We start from the raw sequence: 17308 nt of genomic DNA, 5'->3' as shown, positions 1-17308 counted from the left end.
AATAAGTGTGCAGGTATAAAAAGTTGTTCTGTCTCTTGTTGGACATCTCTGCTGTGCAGAAGAGCACAGAGCAGAATTTATCATCCAACCAGGGCTGTGCTGGCACATCTCTGTGCCCCTCCTAGTGACCCACACTTTTTGTGTCCATCTCCCGGATCAAGTGCCACTTGCCTTTTAGGTTAGAAACCTTCCCAAAAGGGAGTTCACACTCTCTACGGGACCTTCTGCAGTTCCCATGCAGCAGGACCCCCTCCAGCTCTGTCCCATCCGAAGTGGAAAGAGGAGCTGCACAGGCAGGAGACAGAAAGGACTCCAAGAAGTGGGATCCTGGGTTAGGGAGGGAGCAGCTTTTTGGCCATTGTGCTGCTCATAACATATTTCTACAAGTGTTTTGGAGCTGTGGCTAAATGTTATTTTGGAAAGGGAGTTAATTGCATGTGTTTTAAACTTGGCTGACTATTTTTAGCTGTATTCATACACACAAGCCCTTCACTGATCCAGAGGAGGGCACACATGCCTATGAGGCTTTCTCTCATCTAAGCCATCCTAATAAAAGATGCTGTTTTTCCCTACAACGACTCCCATGGCAACAACACTCATACCTAACTAGACTTATACACATCAGGAGGCATCTTCACGTGTAGAAGTTGCTGTGTGCTCCATCCCTCCTGGTTCGTGTTAATTGGGAAGAGAGGAGCAGGAGTGCAAAGAGCTTGAAGCTCAGTGGCACACGGTGCCTCTGGGTACATCCACCATGTCCTTCACTTACACATTCCCTGGAGACCTGAAACCCATGTCTGCCTTTTGCCTAGAACAGAGCCCTTCATTCATGAGAAATGCCCCCAGCTAAAATAGCAGCCTTATACCCACAGAAGTACTTTGTGCATCCAGAAGGAAATAAACTCTACATATAGCCCAGGCACAGGCAAATCCCACAGGGGTTGTGGTTCAGCTTCTGTTAATTGTGTGTGGGGAGAATTTAATCTTTGCTCCTTTTTTTTGTTGTTTATTTTTCTGAATTCTCTTTTCCCCCTCACTGGGCGAGCCTGCACAGTGCAGGGCTGTGTTGCACACAGGAGCAGGAAAGTCAGCACAGGTCCCAAAAGGGATACAGCTGTTAGAAAGGTCATATCCCAGCTCAGGTAATTAACAGGACAGGAACGTCATCACTCTAAAATGGTTGCTCTATTTTTGGGATTGGAGTTGCAGTCCCACAGTTGTGGCTGTGGCAGACGTCACAGGGACCTGTCAGGCATCTGGGGACTTGTGTGCTGTGCTGAGTCACATCACGTGCTGGAGGTTTAAGTACTGTACTGTAGGTGGGTGCTTAAACTCGTGAGGAAGACTTTGGGGCACCGTGTTCCCTTAACTGCAGTCATTCATTGCCTTAAATAAATTCATTACCAGTCATCTTTCGGATGCCTGAGGAAGGAAGAGGGATGTGTGGCAAATAAAAACAGTGAAGAAAGTCCTACTTTATATGTGTGATGATAATAAAATGTTTGCACACACGTTGAAGTTTTACTGTGAGACTCAGGGTGTCTTTAAGAGCACGGGGCAACAAGAGGTGCCACACACACACCCCTGCATGTTGTGGAGGCAGGCACTGGGGAGGGTGAGGTCTGGCTAATCCACCACCCCAGCAAACAGGAGTTGGCTCTGTTGAGACAAGTTCAGAGACCCTGATGGCCTGAGCTGAACTGAATTAATGTTGATTTTTCTTTTTTTTCTTCCTTTTTCTCTCCTCCTCAGGTGGAAGAAAATTACTCTGCCGGCAGCCCTTCAAAAGGCCTTTTCTCAAAAGGGCTCCAGAACCGACCTTCCAGCCCCGTTTCTGCCCCTGTGAGATCCAAACATAGCCCTGGCTCACCCAAAACAGTGTTCCCCTTCCCATACCAGGAGTCTCCCCCACGCTCTCCACGCCGAATGAGCTTCAGTGGGATCTTCAGGTCCTCCTCCAAAGAGTCCTCCCCCAGTTCTAACCCGTCTACCTCTCCTGGGGGCATCAAGTTTTTCTCCAGATCAAGAAAAAGTAAGAAATTGCTCATGTTATTTCAGGAAGATACCTCTGGGCTTGGCCCATTCTTTACCTGCGGTAGTGAAGTAAGTGCAGATGAGGCATGTGCTAATTGTTCGTTATGGCTTTCACTGACCATGTGTTGTGGGTTTCTGACGTGCTGGCCATTAGGTGTGACCTCTGCAGGGCCAGGGACACCTCATGGACACCCACACAGGGCTGAGGAAGGAAATCACCCTTCTAAGCTTTGCTTAGAAGTGCTGTGTCCACGTTGGTGGGAGTTTTCTGGGTGGTTTCACTGAGGCTGGTTGGACTTCAGTGCTGAGACATTCCTGGGGTGTGTGGTGGAGGTGGGCACTGAACTGACATCCCTCAGGAGTGGAGGGAGACTTACTTCTGTAGATCCTATAGAGAATTTCAGCTGGTTTTTTTTTTAACTGACGTTTCTTTGTCCTACCTATTGTGGGAAGGGAAAGGGGCCTTTACTGGATGAAAGTAAATGATACGTGTTTCCAATCAAATGACCATTAAGGGGGTGTTTGAGCTCCTCTTCCAGAATGTGAAAGGCATTGGAAACCTCCGTGGTTCAGAGCACTTGCCTGCTTTATATTGGGCACAAATTTTACATCTTCAGCATCCTATGAACTAATAACACACCATCAGAACTCAGAAATGAGCAGGATTGAGAACATACTTTGATTTTAAAACTTTCTTACTGGATAAAGTTTCCCAGTGCTGGTCGACAGACCAAACCTGGTCTGCCCAAGGGATTAGTGGATGTGGGAAGGGAGCAGGGTTACAGGGGAAACAGAGGAATAATGTCTTGCCACAGAGGGTGCTGGATTGTCAGACCACAGTAAGTCTGTGAAGAGAAGAAATAATGATAAATTGTTGGCAAATCTTTCTGACAATGTAGGTACAGAATTGGTGATGCATATACCTGTGTTGGGCTGTATGTTTCCTGCAAAGTGTTGATAGCTTTCAGTGACCTTCAAATAGCAGAGGGACCCCCTTGTTTTTTTAAATCAGGTTTTTTCTTAAAAACATGGGATTTAATCAGAAAAAGGAATTTCATAGTGATTTTTGTGTAATAAGAACACAGCAAAACAAACACATATAGGATTTTTCTTCATGTTTATCAGAAGTTCTGCTGCAGCTTAATTGAAATGGCATCTTTTCCAGTCCTTGCCTCTACCTAAAATACTTTCAGGAGATTGAAAGTAAGAGTCAGTCTTCCTGAAGGACTCAGAATAGGCTCCAAGCATCATTTCTCTTCAAGGACATTTGTTCTTCCCTTCTTGAAGTTTAAGTATGCTTTGTATGCTCCCCTCTTGTTCAGACCTCACCATAACTGAAATCCATCTAAACTGTTTCTGCCAGTCCACTTAGGTTTAAATATCACATTTAAATGTTGGCAATATAATGCTGATGGAGAACACAGAGAAGGGCTCACTGCTGCACAAACAGCAGCAATACAGACTGCAGAGCAAAGCCATCCTGCGACTTTCAAATCAAGTTGCCCGAGTAGCCAGCACTATTCAAGTCCTAGATAGGTACAACAGAATATTAAATAAAGGAATCTCTCAGGAGTCAGCAAAACCCTTTTGATAAGGTCACATCACTGCTGCAGGAGCAGGCTTGGAGTGGGGCCATGCTATATCTGAGCTAACAGAAAATACCCATGACCCTGCCGCTCCAGAAAGGGTTGCAGGAATTGCACTGGGCTCGGGTGTTCATGGTCTTTTGTTCCTAAGGCAGGAGGGACAACCTCTTGGAAAGAGAGTGATGATTACAATGATTACAGTTGATGTTTAAATTGATAACTCTTCTCTTTCTGCAGATTTTTGCAAAACAAAATGTTTCTTGCCATGTGCTTTCACATCATTTAGCTCTCTTATGGAAAGACGAATGCAGATACACACCCTTTACTACCAGAGGAAAGTAGATTTTATTCAGAATGTGCTAAACAGGGGTTCGTAGTGAATTATACTCTTAGAGTTTATTACATTTAATTAACTTTTATGGAATTTTATTTAACAAAACCTTTTCAGGACTTCAGGAAAAGTATGGGTTAGCATTTCTGCTGTGTTATGTAGCTTCTCATAGGCAGTACTTCTGCATTCTGCTACTTCACAAATAAAAAGTAACCCTATGCACTACAGAACGGTAAGTTAATTGGTTACCTGCCACTCAAAACAAAGTCTCTGTGGCTTGAACAGCATTTCCTGAGAGACAAGACTTCTCAGACACTCCTCAGACCAGATACCTCAGACCTTTGCAAAGATGCTGTGCTGAAGAGCTCTGAGAAGAGCTAAACCAGCATGTGGCTCCACGTTTCTGAAGGTGCTTAAATGCTTCATTGCTCAAAATTGTCACAGCCTATGTGATTAAAATGCCATTTTCTCGAGCAGCTTGGGATAGCTGTTTTAAAAGTGGATGGGACTTAGGTTGCTTTATCATTTCTGAAAGCGTGAGTGTACTGATATCGGCTGGACTTGTTGTGCTTGCCTGCCTTCACAGCCCTGCTGGTGCTGGGTCAATAGTATTAAAATTAAAAATAACTGTGTACTAGACTGCACTAGGAGGAGGATCACCAGGTCAAGGGAAGTCATACTCCCCCTCTGCTCAGCACCAGTGAGACACATCAGCAGTGCTGGGTCCAGTTCAGGACTTCCCTGTACAAGAGAGACAGGGACATGCTGGTCCAGCAAAGGGTCACTGTGTTGCTCAGGGGCTGTGCATGTGGTGTAGGGGGGAGAAGAATTAAGAGGAGGTGAAGACCTTTTTGCTGTCTTCACTTACCTAGTGGGGTTATGGAGAAGACAGTGCCAGGCATTTCAGGGATAGCCAGAGAAAGTGCAGGAGTCAGCAAGGGAAACCCCAGGCACGTGTAAGAAAGATGTTCTTGGAGGAGGTGGTATGGCAGCAGTGGTCCAGAGGGGCTGTGAAATTGCTGCCCTTGCAGATTTTAGGAAGTCAACTGGACAAGATTCTGAGCACCCCAATTTAAAGTTGCTTTGAGCAGGGATCAGACCAGAGACCTGCTGACATTCCCTCCCCAGCTGTGGATCTCCTGGGAAACTCTGCACTGGAACCTTCCCTTTGGGTTTATAGCAGATCTGTATTTTATCCAGGCAATCTGCAATTAAACAAAAAAGCACTAGATGAAAATTCACAGGGACTTGGGGTTTCTTTTTGTCCCCCAGTTTACCTGGATTGAGTCTGTGCTGCACTCCTTTCCCTGTCATCATGGAGCAGTATGTGGGGGAAAGTAGATACAGTCTTTGTTTTAAATAACATACCCTGTCTTCCCTCCACTTCCTCCTCCTACGCATTGTTCAAAACACAGACTAACCTGTTACTCCACATATTCCTTGTTTTCCTTGGAAGCAGCTTCTTCCTGGCTTGTTTTCATTTTAAAGACTATGTGTGGTATTCACAGCACTTTCTTTCCCATGTAGTTGCTCTTTTCCCAGCTAAGTTGTTTTTCCTTTTGAATATATGCAGTTTAGGAAGGGTTAGGGTAGGACAATATTAAAACAGAAAGTGATTTGCAGGCATGAAACTTAAAATATTTTCCACTTCAAGCTGGGAGTTTAAAGCTTTTTCTAATCTTCAGTATTGTATCACTGGTTTTGGCAGTAGCCAAAAGCTGAGCTTTGTGCCTTTTCGCTTTGGTTACCCCAGTTCAGCATCCGGTCATAACCTTACAGCTCTGATCTGACAAAAGATTTGCCTTGAAAGGAAAAATACCTTCCCACAACGTGTGCTTGGCTGCCAGACACTTCAGGTATTTTGTAAGTACAGCTTTGAAACAGTAAACTGATGGCTGGGGCTTCACATCCAGCATCCCTCCTTTGTAAAGGCAACAAATTCACCTCAGGCCCCTCTGAAGGAGGCTCTGCAGGGACCTTTTTGGGTGAGGTGTGTGCTTGGTCAGTGGTGCAGCCCCTTCATTTTGGGAAGTTCCCTGCAGAAGAATCCAAGACATCTCTTTGCGTGCTGGGTTTCTGTGCAAATGCTCTGAAGTTTAATTCTTGGCTTTTTGATATCTTTTTTTTTTTTTGTCTGAGTATTTCTTTGCAACAGCACTTGTTAGACCGACAGTTGAAAGCTGAGTGAGGATTGGAGATGAATTAAGCTTGGCTTTGAGGTGGTGCAGAGGACCTGACAATGCTGTTCCCCCACACTGTGACTCTTGGTAGTTCAGTTCCCCCCAGCACTGCCCACCTTATACCTCCCAGAGCCTTCTGCAAGCAGAGACTTGGCTCTGTGAGACATACAGCTCAGTGCCTGGGGTTTACCCATCAGTGTGGGCACGTGAGCAGCCGTGGAACATTAAAAGAATTACATTTTAATTGGATATGAAAAAGAATTAGTAAATTAGTGTGACCTGTAGCTAGCAGGAGGCTTCTACAGTCCTGACACTGATTTCACAGGTGTTTTACAAGGCACAACGGGAACAAAGGGTGAGTGAAGATGTGCAAGCTGAAGTCCTTGAAAAGTGATTTCGAAATTGGCATTGTGGAACTGCTTCCCAGTTTGTCTTAGATTGGCTCAAAACTGCATGAACTACTCTCATGAAGCAGAACCTGGTATCTCTTGAGGCGTTATTGGGTCTTGGCTGTGCTGGGAGTGCATTTCCCTGGTGTGTCAGTTTGCATGAGCAGGTAGAATGCCAAGAGAAAGAAGTGACACATCTCAGCAAAGCAAACTGAGGTGATCCAAAGTAAACATGGAAGGATGACCTGCACTGGGAAGAAACACATTTCAGATTACAATTTTCTTGCATGAGCTCTCCCTCACAGCCAATACATGTACAAATGAATGAGAGCAACTTTATTGTGCTGAGTGGAAATTAGGGGGCTACCCCTGAAGATAGGGGTACCCTGAATATTTTATTAGAAGTAGATGGTTTTATGACATTTAAGTAATTAAAATGCATCTTTTTCCATGGGTCTGAATGCCCCATTTGAAGGACATCAGGTCATTTTCCAGTCCTGCTTCCCCTTCCGAAACCATCAGTTCAGGTAACAGCAATACTCATGTCACATTAATGGTGCTGTCAGTTTTACCAGCAAAGGAAATCAATTGAAAGGTTTCCATTGACCTAAAGCTTCGAGTGCATGTGGTGCATGGGATGAAAAGATAAATTTAGCTCAGAATTAAATGTTGTTTACAGAACTTTGAATTGAAAATTACACAGCTTTCAAACACCTTGATGCTGATGATCAGATTTTAATCACAGTGAATTTGCACTGCATTTGAGGGAGGAAATGTTTCTCACTATAAAGTTTTAATGTTCTGCTTTCTCTTAGTAATTTTTCTCCTTCTGGCATTCAATACTGTTAACTGTGGTGCCTAAAATAATCCATAAGGAGGACTCCTGGTGTTCCCATAACAAAGATCCACATTGTATTCTTTTCGGAAGACTGTGAGATGCAATGCAGAATAGTTGTCATGTATTTTATTCACTCTAATGATTTATTTTCTTTTAGAACATCTTGGTTACACGATGCCCCGTGTGAGAAAAGCCTATGACTGTACTAATTTTTACCCATAGATGGAGCAAGTAGCTCTCATTTGCAGTAACCTGGGGAAGAAATGGGGAAAACCCTGCAGCCTGTTTGTTGCCACATTCTGCTCTGCTCCCTTGAAGGTCTTTGGGTTGTGGCTGATCTGTGCTAAGACTTTTTTTTCAATCTTTCAACGGAAATCCATTTCTCCCCCAGGATTTTACTCCATATTCGTGACGTTTAGGTACCATCTTGCAGTGATGTGGAGTTTAGTCCAAGACAGGCTGTTGTGGAGCGCCGGCAGCTGGGCACAGACATTCCATGCACCATTGACTCCAGTTATTTCCCACCATTACTCCTTAGGAATATCTTCCTGCAACACGGTGCTGTGCAGTGGGATGTCCTTCCTCTTGTCAGCTGCTGGAACCTGTATTTGGATCTTTCTTTGCTAAATCAGGACATTTATCCCATAGTCTTGGAGCCTTCCAGCCTTCAATTCACAGTCCCCCTGCCTTCTGTAGCTGATGGGCACCAGGTGGGATGCCAGGGGGAAAAGGCATGAGGCAGCTTTGATTCCTGGTTGTGACTACCCTTGCCATGCAGGATGAGGGGAGCAATTTAGGAAAGGACAGGGCTGCTCAGTCCAGGTTCACCTTGGGAGGGTGGCATAGACTCTTCCATCATCATCCCATAAAACATAGTAAAGGAGAAAAGCTGTTTGTCTTGATTTATTTTCCAGTACTTATGTGCAAGAACATCTAATCATCATTTTTCAAGCTTACTTTGCCCTCAGAGGGGCCAACACTGTTCATTTTGGTCTCATCTATGCTAGAAAAATGACTTTTTGCAGACAACGTGTGTCAGCGCTGCTGCAGCTCAGCAGGTCTGCACACATGGCCAAAGACATTCAGCACCATTTCTCCTGCCAGTTACTGACATCTGCTGTCAGCAGCAGATGATTTTTCTGGTTAAAATGTGCCTATGTTGATTGTTCTTAGTTATTTGGAGATATCTTTCACTGTGCTTCCCTTTTCACTTCAGTTTCCCATGGTCAGTGTTGTCTGCATAGCGGGAGTACATCCAGTATCCTTTTATATTCCTCACCACTCTGTCTAGGGAAGAAGGATTTTTCAAACTGTCTTCAAATTCCTAATGATTTAGATGCCATCATAAAAAAAAAAAAAAAAGGAAGTTTTTCAGTCTCTAACTTTCATCTGTAGGGTATGGGACAGACCTGTAAGCAGGTGTAATATCAACAATGTGTTATTGTCACTGATTTGATTCCTGTACTCCTGATTCTCTGTAGTACAGCAAAGTCTTTCCATGCTGCTCTCTCTTTGACCAAAGTAATGTTTCCTTTGTCAAAGGAAAGGAGAACAGAGATGCCACTTTTTTAAAATTAATTGGTTTAGGATTTTCTGGCTCAGTGAGTTAATTGATTTGGGGTTTATTGTGAGAAAAATTATAAACACATCAGCTAGAGGAGGCTAGAAGTCATATTCTTCATTTAAAAAACAGACAAGGTCTTCTACTCATGTTAGTAAACAGAGCATTGCTGGAAAAGTCTGAGTGTCAGGAACTAGCTGATTTATGACAATCCTAAAACCAGCAGTGGTAGCTGCCAAATGACAAACCTAAAGCCAGCAGAGAGCTTACAAAGTTCCCTGTGCCTGGCATCTCTGGGATGGATCAACAGACCTGCCCAGCAGGAATGGCTGGTTCTAGATGGGGCACTAAGTGTTTAATGAAATCCAAATTTTCCTATTTTAGCTTTAAAACAAACAAACAAACAAAAAGTGTTGTGGGTTGTTTGGTTTGGTTTTGTTGTTGCTTTGGATTTTTTTCCATATAGACTTTCTGCTATGCCCTTTTCTGTTGCAGTTCACCCTGTATTTGAAGGCTCTTCTGTATCTTAAAAAAAATATCTCAGATTATGAAAAAGATTAATCAGTGTATACTTGATACGTGAAACAAGTAGTCAGAGTCTCTGATGATCAGCCATCCAAACACCTCAATTTCTTAGTTAAATTATTTTGAACCTTGCCTTGAGGTTCCTGTAAGCACACTTTATTGGCAGGCAGCTGTGGTGGGTTTCTTTGTAGTTTGCTTCTTGCAGCATCTCCTGCTGTTTACGGCTCTCGGAGCCCAAAATGTGGGAGCAGCTTTGGGAGCCCTGTATGACACGGGACTGCAGTGACAAGTGTGTGGGAGTAGCTGCTCCAGACAGAGCCGCACTGTGTGAGCCCAAACTGCATCTCCCTGGGAGCTCCTATACCATTGTGAAGCATAGGTGCCCTCCTGTGGGCATCCCACTGCTTCTCCTTGTGCAATGGAGAGGCTGGGATTGCCTTGCCTGCCTGGAGATGCTTTGGCTTAGGTTTTGAGCAGGATGCTGAGAATCTTTGATTATGCTTGCTGTTGGGGTGGTTTTTTTCTGCTTTTAAGCCCGTTCAAACAGTGGGGGCTGAAAGCATCCCTTCCTCCAACCTGTGTAACAGCTGCAATTTCAGCAGTTGCTCAAGAAACCAACTTCTCTCCTCATCCCAGAAGTGTTTGTCATTGCCCTCAAGTCAGGATATGGCCCTCAATATCGATAGACACTTCATTGTGTTGATAAATGCAGGGACCCTAATGCAATTAATTTTTGACTGGGGAAGGCGTGTGAAGGTAAACCATTAATCAAATATTCTTCAACAAACGCTGTTATTTGGGAATCCTGAGCGTTTCGTTTCAGGGTCACTATGAATGTATCTGCTTCATCGCCTGCCTGAGCTGGGCAGAAGGATGGTGTCAGATTTGTTTGCTTAACCTCAGTATAAGGTTTCCATAGCTCTTCATGTTCACAGTCTTTCCATGAAGCTGTTTAATGGTGAGAGAACTGCGCTTGGCAACCTGAGCCGTGGCCCCAACAGGATGATGCTGTTTGCAGTTCAGCGGTTGCTCCAGTTCCTCTTGCACACTGATGTGCCCCGATAGCACTGAGCAGCCAAAACTGGCTCTAATCCAGGCAAAATAAAAGTCCACATCTAAACTCTACAAAGGCCAAGACTTTCTGGAGAGAAGGTAAAAGAATTGCACATGAGGAAGTGGTTAATACTGGAATGAGATACGCTACAGGTGACAAATAGTGCCCCATATTATTTATTCTGTGTTTATCATCTGTATTAAGTGCTGCCTCCTTTGTGTTTGCTAGACAGGGAGTGAATTTGGCCAAGTGAGATGCACCTTGTAGGGTTTCTGGAAGACAAGAAGCAGCTGATACATGTAGCCAGGTAATAGAAATGGGCTTTTGGCAAAGGAGTCCTCAGCGAGGCATCACCAGCCTAAACTTGTTCGGGAGAGCAAAACTCAAAAACGAACTGAGATGAATGTTTAGATGGGTGGTTAACTGGATTTTTTGTCTTTTAGAAGAAAGTGTTGCTTCTTTCAGCTAAGCTAATTAAACTGTGGCTTCTGCCTCCCTGAAGATCAAATTCTGTTGTGTTATGTGTATTTAAGCACATCATATTTACAACATCTGACTTTCTGAAAGTGACACAGGGGAAAATTTGGCCTTTGGGCTCTGAGCACAGTGGAACAATTACCAGACTTGGGTGCCTGAAGTTAATAGTACAAATCCTTGCTGAGCCACCTAAGCCAGTTGACTTAAGGGGAAAAAAAAAAAGAAAAAAAAGCCTTATTAACAAAAACCCAAACAACAACCAAAACCAAACCAAACAAAAAAAAAAGGAAAAAGATAAGGAAAATGGAAATATTATTGGATGGATATATTTTTTCAACAATATTTGCTCGTCACCCCTATTAAGGCAAAGAACAATAAGCAGTAGTTTCCTATGTGGGGATGTAAGTTTTACAGGTTTTACAGAGTTGGGTTTTGTCATTTAAAACTGGAGGAAAAGCCTTATTTCCCATACAATCAAAAAAGACTGGCATGTCTTATTTCTGCATGTTTTACAGAACATCTCCTTGTAACAATAGAAGCACATATCCATGCAGTCAGACATATCCTGAAAGACAAGGCATTGCTGAATTTTGGGGGGGGTGGTGTGGAGTTTCTGTGCAAAGGAGATGTCATCAGGGGAGCTTCTGCCCCGTGAGGATGTTTTGCTGCAGAGTTTAGGGGTGATGAAAAGAGGTGAAATCTCAAATATTATTTTAAGGAAGTGAGCCCCACTGAACACTCAAGGATGGCGGCTACCTTGGGATTGTCCCCAACCTGGTGCTGGAGGAGCACTTGGCCATTTGAGAGGGTGAAGTCTGGGGTTAGGCTCCTCGTTATGTGTGGCTGTGGCAGGGGCTGGAGGAGCTAAACAGTTTAGAGAAGGGGGGAATTGAAAACCTTTGGAAGCTGGCCTTGGATCACTTTCTTGGCGTGGGTTTTGTTATTAAAGGTATGTCCCTGCAATTACAGCATTGAAGGCAGTCAAGCTGCTGCTGAGTGCTGGACAGGAGTCACACTGCTTTTAAACTGACCCATCATTTTGGGATGAGCTTTGAGGCAGAGTGTGTGGAGCTCTGTTTGGAGTAGCTGGAAATCACAGTGGCTATCACAGGAAGCTCCTATGGCCCCTCCATTTGGAAAGCTGAGACATGGAGAGAATGAACGTTGTCAGTAGAGGAGCTTACAAAGCAGACAGCTGTGCTGCATGATGGGAAACTTAAATCCACTGTATGCAACTGCTTCCCTGGGGAGCGCAGCTCCAAACCCAGGAAGCAGGAATGCCAGCAGATCATCAACCTACACCAATGGTGCCAAGCCTTTGGCCATAGTTTGGCTCTAGTTTAGCCAAGAGAGCCAAGAGAGGATCCAGCTTCCCTGAGCTGGGCTGGAGGTCTCACCTGTGCTTGGAAAAGAAAACTGGAGAGCAGGATTCTCAGGATTCAGAGCATCATTTTCACTCCATTATTGCATTTTGGATTTAAGAAGAGATGTGCAGCTGGGAGGAGGTTTTTCTTGTGCACTTCTGTGTGTTCAGTGGGAGCATCCTGGCACTGCCTCTACTGACTTTTACATCTTCAACCCATTCAAGTGCTTTTTTATGGTTCCAGTGACACAAGGCTTGGGGAAGGCAACAGCAAAAGGCACCACCACAAAATGAGCCTGTCGAGTCATCTCCACTTTTTTTCCCCTCTGCCTATCACTTTGTCCATTCCAGTTTTAAACCTGAAGAGGCATATTTTTAAGGGCTTGTTTGTTTCTGCTTCAAGGTTTCCATCTCATTTTTGTCAATGTCAGGTTTTTCCATGTAAATTTTTTGCCAGTGGTTAAATTGCAGGATTTTGAGTGCTACGACAGGAAGGTGTCTTCTCCTCCTCACAGAGCTGTTGAAGCTGGCACAGTACCCAAAAATCTCATGCTTGCTACTGCTGTAATGAGAGGGAAAACAGGATTACACTGTGTAGATGAACCTCACATGTTCACTGCTTTGTGGTTGGCATCAGTTGGAAGGAGTTACGAGATTGTGGTACATGTTCTTGTTGCATTCAAGCTTTGTTTACTCTTTTGAGGTGATGCAGTCGTGATATCTAGTGTTACAATGCATGATTTTTTTTTGGAGGAGCCACTGGAATGGAAAGGAGAGTATATCCTTTGCTTCAGCGTGGCTAAACTGAGTCACTCCCCGATGCAGAAGGGCTCTGTGGGAATGGGCCACTGATGTTTGGGGTGGATTGTTGAAGGAGAAGGTTGGCTGCTTGTGTATGCAAAGCAAGCAACGTTATTAAATAAATAAAACAAATGACGCTGAAGAGAGTATCTGAACAACACATCATTTCCTTTGGAAAAGAACCCCGCAGGGTGCTGAAATCTGGTGCTGTGGAGCACCGGGATAACTGTGGAACCATATCAGGGACCAGACTGGAAAAATTATCTGTGGTGGATGTTTTTTGCTTCTCTGTCATCTAACTGCCAGGAAGAGGAGTTTAGTGCTGTATTTTGTATATGCACTTTGGTCCTGTTTCTGTGTCTGCCTGAAGCTCTCTCTCAAGTCCTTCCAAATTCTTTACCATAAAAGATAATAATACACTACAGCACTTCACTAAATGGTATCCAGAACTGTTTCTTCAAACACCAAGGCACAAGTCAGACTGGGAGCAGGACAGCAATAAAGGGAAAGGCTGGGGAAAATTCGTTTTCCTTTGGATTTTTGCCATGAGAGAAAACCTGGAATCCATCCACTGTAACAAAAAATTAGCAGGTACTAAATAATGCTCTTTTTTCCCAAGACTCCATGGATACCCACCAGTAATGATTCACTGTAAGCACTCCATGAAAAGCAATGTTAAATCTTGCTGCCTTCTGCTGTGGAGGTCACGGAGAGGCGGCTGAGGGAATGTCGGCAGTGGCAAACGCAAAGCATGAAATACCGTCACTGGGAAAGAAGGAGCCAAGTCTTAATCACATAAACAGATTCTCATACAGTTTCCCCGTGCTACTTAATAAAGTGTTTATATAACTGAAAAGATTAACCTTGGGGGGAAAAAAAGGCTAGAAAAAAAATACTTTCACGGCTTTATTATGGTTGGGGAATTAGTTTGCATTTTACAAAGCCTGAAAGTGGGGGAGGAGAGGGAAGGAGTGATCTGAATAAGGAGAGATATTTCCACGGCTCTCAGAATATTAAAGAAAAAACTAAAATCCTAAGGAGTTACTCCTGTCAGATGCAGACACGCAGGCAAATCCTAAGCTGGAGCAGGACTCGGTATCCAAGCAACGTCAACATTTTTTGTTAAGCTACTGCCAGCGCCGCTGACAGCTTTTGCCACTTTATGGTCACATTAAAAAAAGAAAATGCCTGGCATCACTGAAATTCTTAGAAATTAGTTTCTCATCCATCCAACAGATGCGAGGCTCAGCAGCACACGGCACATGCACATCTTGCAAAAATTCCGAGGGGGAAAATCCTTTGACGACCTCATGGCTAGGAAAGTGTGTGTGTGTGGTTCCCTGTTTCTCTCTAAACCTGGCACTTTGTTTGCCCCAGCATTCTTATCCTCTCCATTGGACACAGATACTTACTGTGCACTAGGGAAGGGATCGGGTTTGATTAAGCCATTTATGAGCAACTCCTGCCACTGCACTAAAGGCTGTGCAGGATTAGAGGAGCCCTTTGCTGTGCTAAGAAAGCCTCCAGCTCTTCTTTAGTCCTAGTTGTTTTTGCATGGTGCAAAAGCCAAGGAGGTAAGTGAGGTTAGGATCTTCATTAATATGCTGATAATGGCAATATATGAAGGGAAGAAGCCCTTGTTTTCGCAGTCTTAAAGGGGTCAGGTGGGACCATTCAGCACAGAATACAGCCCCGTGGGCTCAGTGTGCAGGGTAGGTAAAGAAAGGACGCTGCTTTTCTGTGCCCTTACAGAAGTGCCAGTGGTTTTGTGCTGGAACTGTTAGTACAGCAAAGCCAAAATTCTCCTTGGAGTTGAGTAGTTAAAACTGTGTTGAAGAGCCAGCCTCACTCATTCTTCATCACAGACCAACTCAGGGAGCACCGAGCGCTCTCCAGACACGGCTGCATGTTTTGTGCTCTTGGATCAAAAAGCCAAACCATCTTTCACCTTGGGAAGTGTCTTGTGATGGCAACCAAGAAGAGGTTGTTGAGATACACAGAGCTTCCCAATCATGAAGGTCAAGTAACACAAAAACCCAGTAAAACTTGTTGCTACCATGAGGATGTTTAGCTCGCTGCTGGCTAAGTCACTAGGCACGTTAGGAGGAGATGCACAGGGAGCTGCTAATCTGCAGAAAGTCCTTTGGGCTCTGCTGGTGCCCCATTCATTCCCTCCCATGCCAGATTTGTACACGCTGTGATGTGGCAGGTTTGTGCAGGCAGGGAGGGTAATGACTGGGGCAGGAGCATGACCCTGCTTCCAGAGCTTTGTGCATGACCCTGAGTGGGTCTTCTCTGTGTTTTGGTGAAGTTTCATTAACTACTGCAGTGTGAATTTTGTAGCAGGTGACTGAAGGGTTCAGGAGGAATTTGAAGGACTGATTTAGGCTGGTGGTGCTGAGGAGTCACTCAAAACCCAGCAGGCCCTCCCTTGCTGGTGCTGTGCTTGGCACAGGAGCTCATGTCACATCTTTTAAAACGCAGGAGCTTTTGCACTGGAGCAAAACCCATTGGGAAATTAATTTAGAGACTTCTTGAGAAGCTCAGTTTTGCAGGCAATGAGCATGGGCTTTGCTACTGAGTCCAGTGGAAGTTTGGTCTTTTGGGCTGAAGGTTGATGCTCTCCACTGTGTGCTTGCATTATCCCACTCTGAGCAGTGCCTGAAGACATGGGAATTTTGCTGTTTGCCTTTGAACACATAGACTTGTAATGGGTATAGGCAGTAAATGAACAGGAAGGAAAGCCAGAAACCTGTGGTCACCATAAAAATCTATTTTATCTGCTGTGGGTCTCTATTTTCTTTAAGATTTTTAATTAACTTTCACATTAATAGGAGTAGAAAAAGGATTAGTCTAAGCATGAGACTCTTGCAGTGCAGTAACACACAGCATCTGAGGACAGATTTTCATCTGAAGCTCTCACAGAGATGATGTGAGTTATCCCTGGCCATGCAGTTGCCCAGAAGCAGAGCTTAGAATAAAACTAAAGCCTATTAATGCCATATTTAGCCCCATGTTCCAGTGTTCCTTCCTCCCCTCCTCTGCACTGTCGGTATTTTATTATGACTGGAAACAACCTACCTGGTTTACAGAAATATGTGGCTTGGAGCAATAACTTCTGTTGTGTCTATTAGCACAGAGATTTTCATATTTTTTGCTCCAGTGACGCACTTGCAAATAAGATGAACGTCAGATTTGCCAGGCTTTATTGCCAGCTGCCAAGGTGATGATGGAAGGGGTTTTTTTTCCCCCACAAATATGTAATAGTAGCAAAAACATTCAGTCTTTAACACAAATAGGTTTTTACAGGCTGTTTTAGGCAACCCTGACTCCAAGAGTCAGAATTACATCAGACAGCATTATGAAAACCTCATAGGCCTGTGTTAGAAACGTGCCCCTGAGAACAGAGTCACCTGAGTGAGGGACTAAGGATGCAGGAGGCTTTGGGGTCAGATGAAGAAATTCAAGAGTTTATGCTGCTGGATATATCCAGAGTGCTGTAGCCATAACTCTGAGTTTATGTTTTGTTTCTTGATGTGGAATTTAAACTGATTAATGACATTAGAGCTACTCGGTAGAGGGCTTTCTACTTTAAGCACTGCTGATCTCGACAAGGTTTGGGGGATCTGATGGCTCTGTACAACAAGTTCTGTTCCTCTGTGGTACTATTTTAGATAATTTTAAAATATTTTACAGGGTACAAATAGTAGTGGGATTGACCCAACATATTGCTAAGCTAAATCACCACTAAAAGAGATTTCATGATTCCAGAAGTATCTCCTCACTTTGAGGCTTGATGGGTTTTGAGAGAGCAAACAGGCTGCAAATTAAGTGTCGGCCTGAGAACTGAGCTGGGATTTGCCTGGGCACTGGTAACTGCCCTCTGATTCACAAGGACATTTTAAAACATAAATGACCAGGGAAGTGTTGTACAAGGAATTACTGTGCTGTTTCCTCTTCCCCACTCTGGCTTTCAGGCAGTTCCCCCAGGGACACAGCTGACAGCCTTTTCAGTCTGTTCCTTTATCATTAGCTGTCGTGGAAAGTTTTCAGACTATTTTTTCTTCTGCCAGGTATTGTGTGTGCAGACTTGCAGGGTTGGCTTTTCCAGGAATAGTCTCTTACTGCCTTGTAGCTCCCAGGTTTCCAGCCCTTCTGTCATCTTGAGG

The 17308-nt window shown here is 44.2% G+C and overlaps 1 protein-coding gene across 4 annotated transcripts in view; it reads left to right on the top strand.

Annotated features, from left to right (window-relative positions):
- PRKAG2 (protein kinase AMP-activated non-catalytic subunit gamma 2) overlaps positions 1-17308 on the top strand; it is a 211285-nt gene that overhangs the window by 75271 nt on the left and 118706 nt on the right. For 3 of the 4 annotated variants that reach the window (XM_017826516.1, XM_017826518.1, XM_017826517.1), the window contains exon 3: positions 1753-2032. In XM_017826516.1, coding sequence (XP_017682005.1) covers positions 1753-2032 — 280 coding nt within the window. Of the gene's footprint in view, positions 1-1752; positions 2104-17308 lie in introns of all 4 variants that reach the window. The other variant, XM_017826520.1, reaches the window with a different exon arrangement.

The sequence above is a fragment of the Lepidothrix coronata genome, unplaced genomic scaffold (assembly GCF_001604755.1).
Source record: "Lepidothrix coronata isolate B3197 unplaced genomic scaffold, Lepidothrix_coronata-1.0 Scaffold128, whole genome shotgun sequence".
Classification (NCBI taxonomy): domain Eukaryota; kingdom Metazoa; phylum Chordata; class Aves; order Passeriformes; family Pipridae; genus Lepidothrix; species Lepidothrix coronata.
The sequence above is the reverse complement of the archived record's forward strand: the minus strand, read 5'-3'. Positions and strand labels throughout refer to the sequence as shown.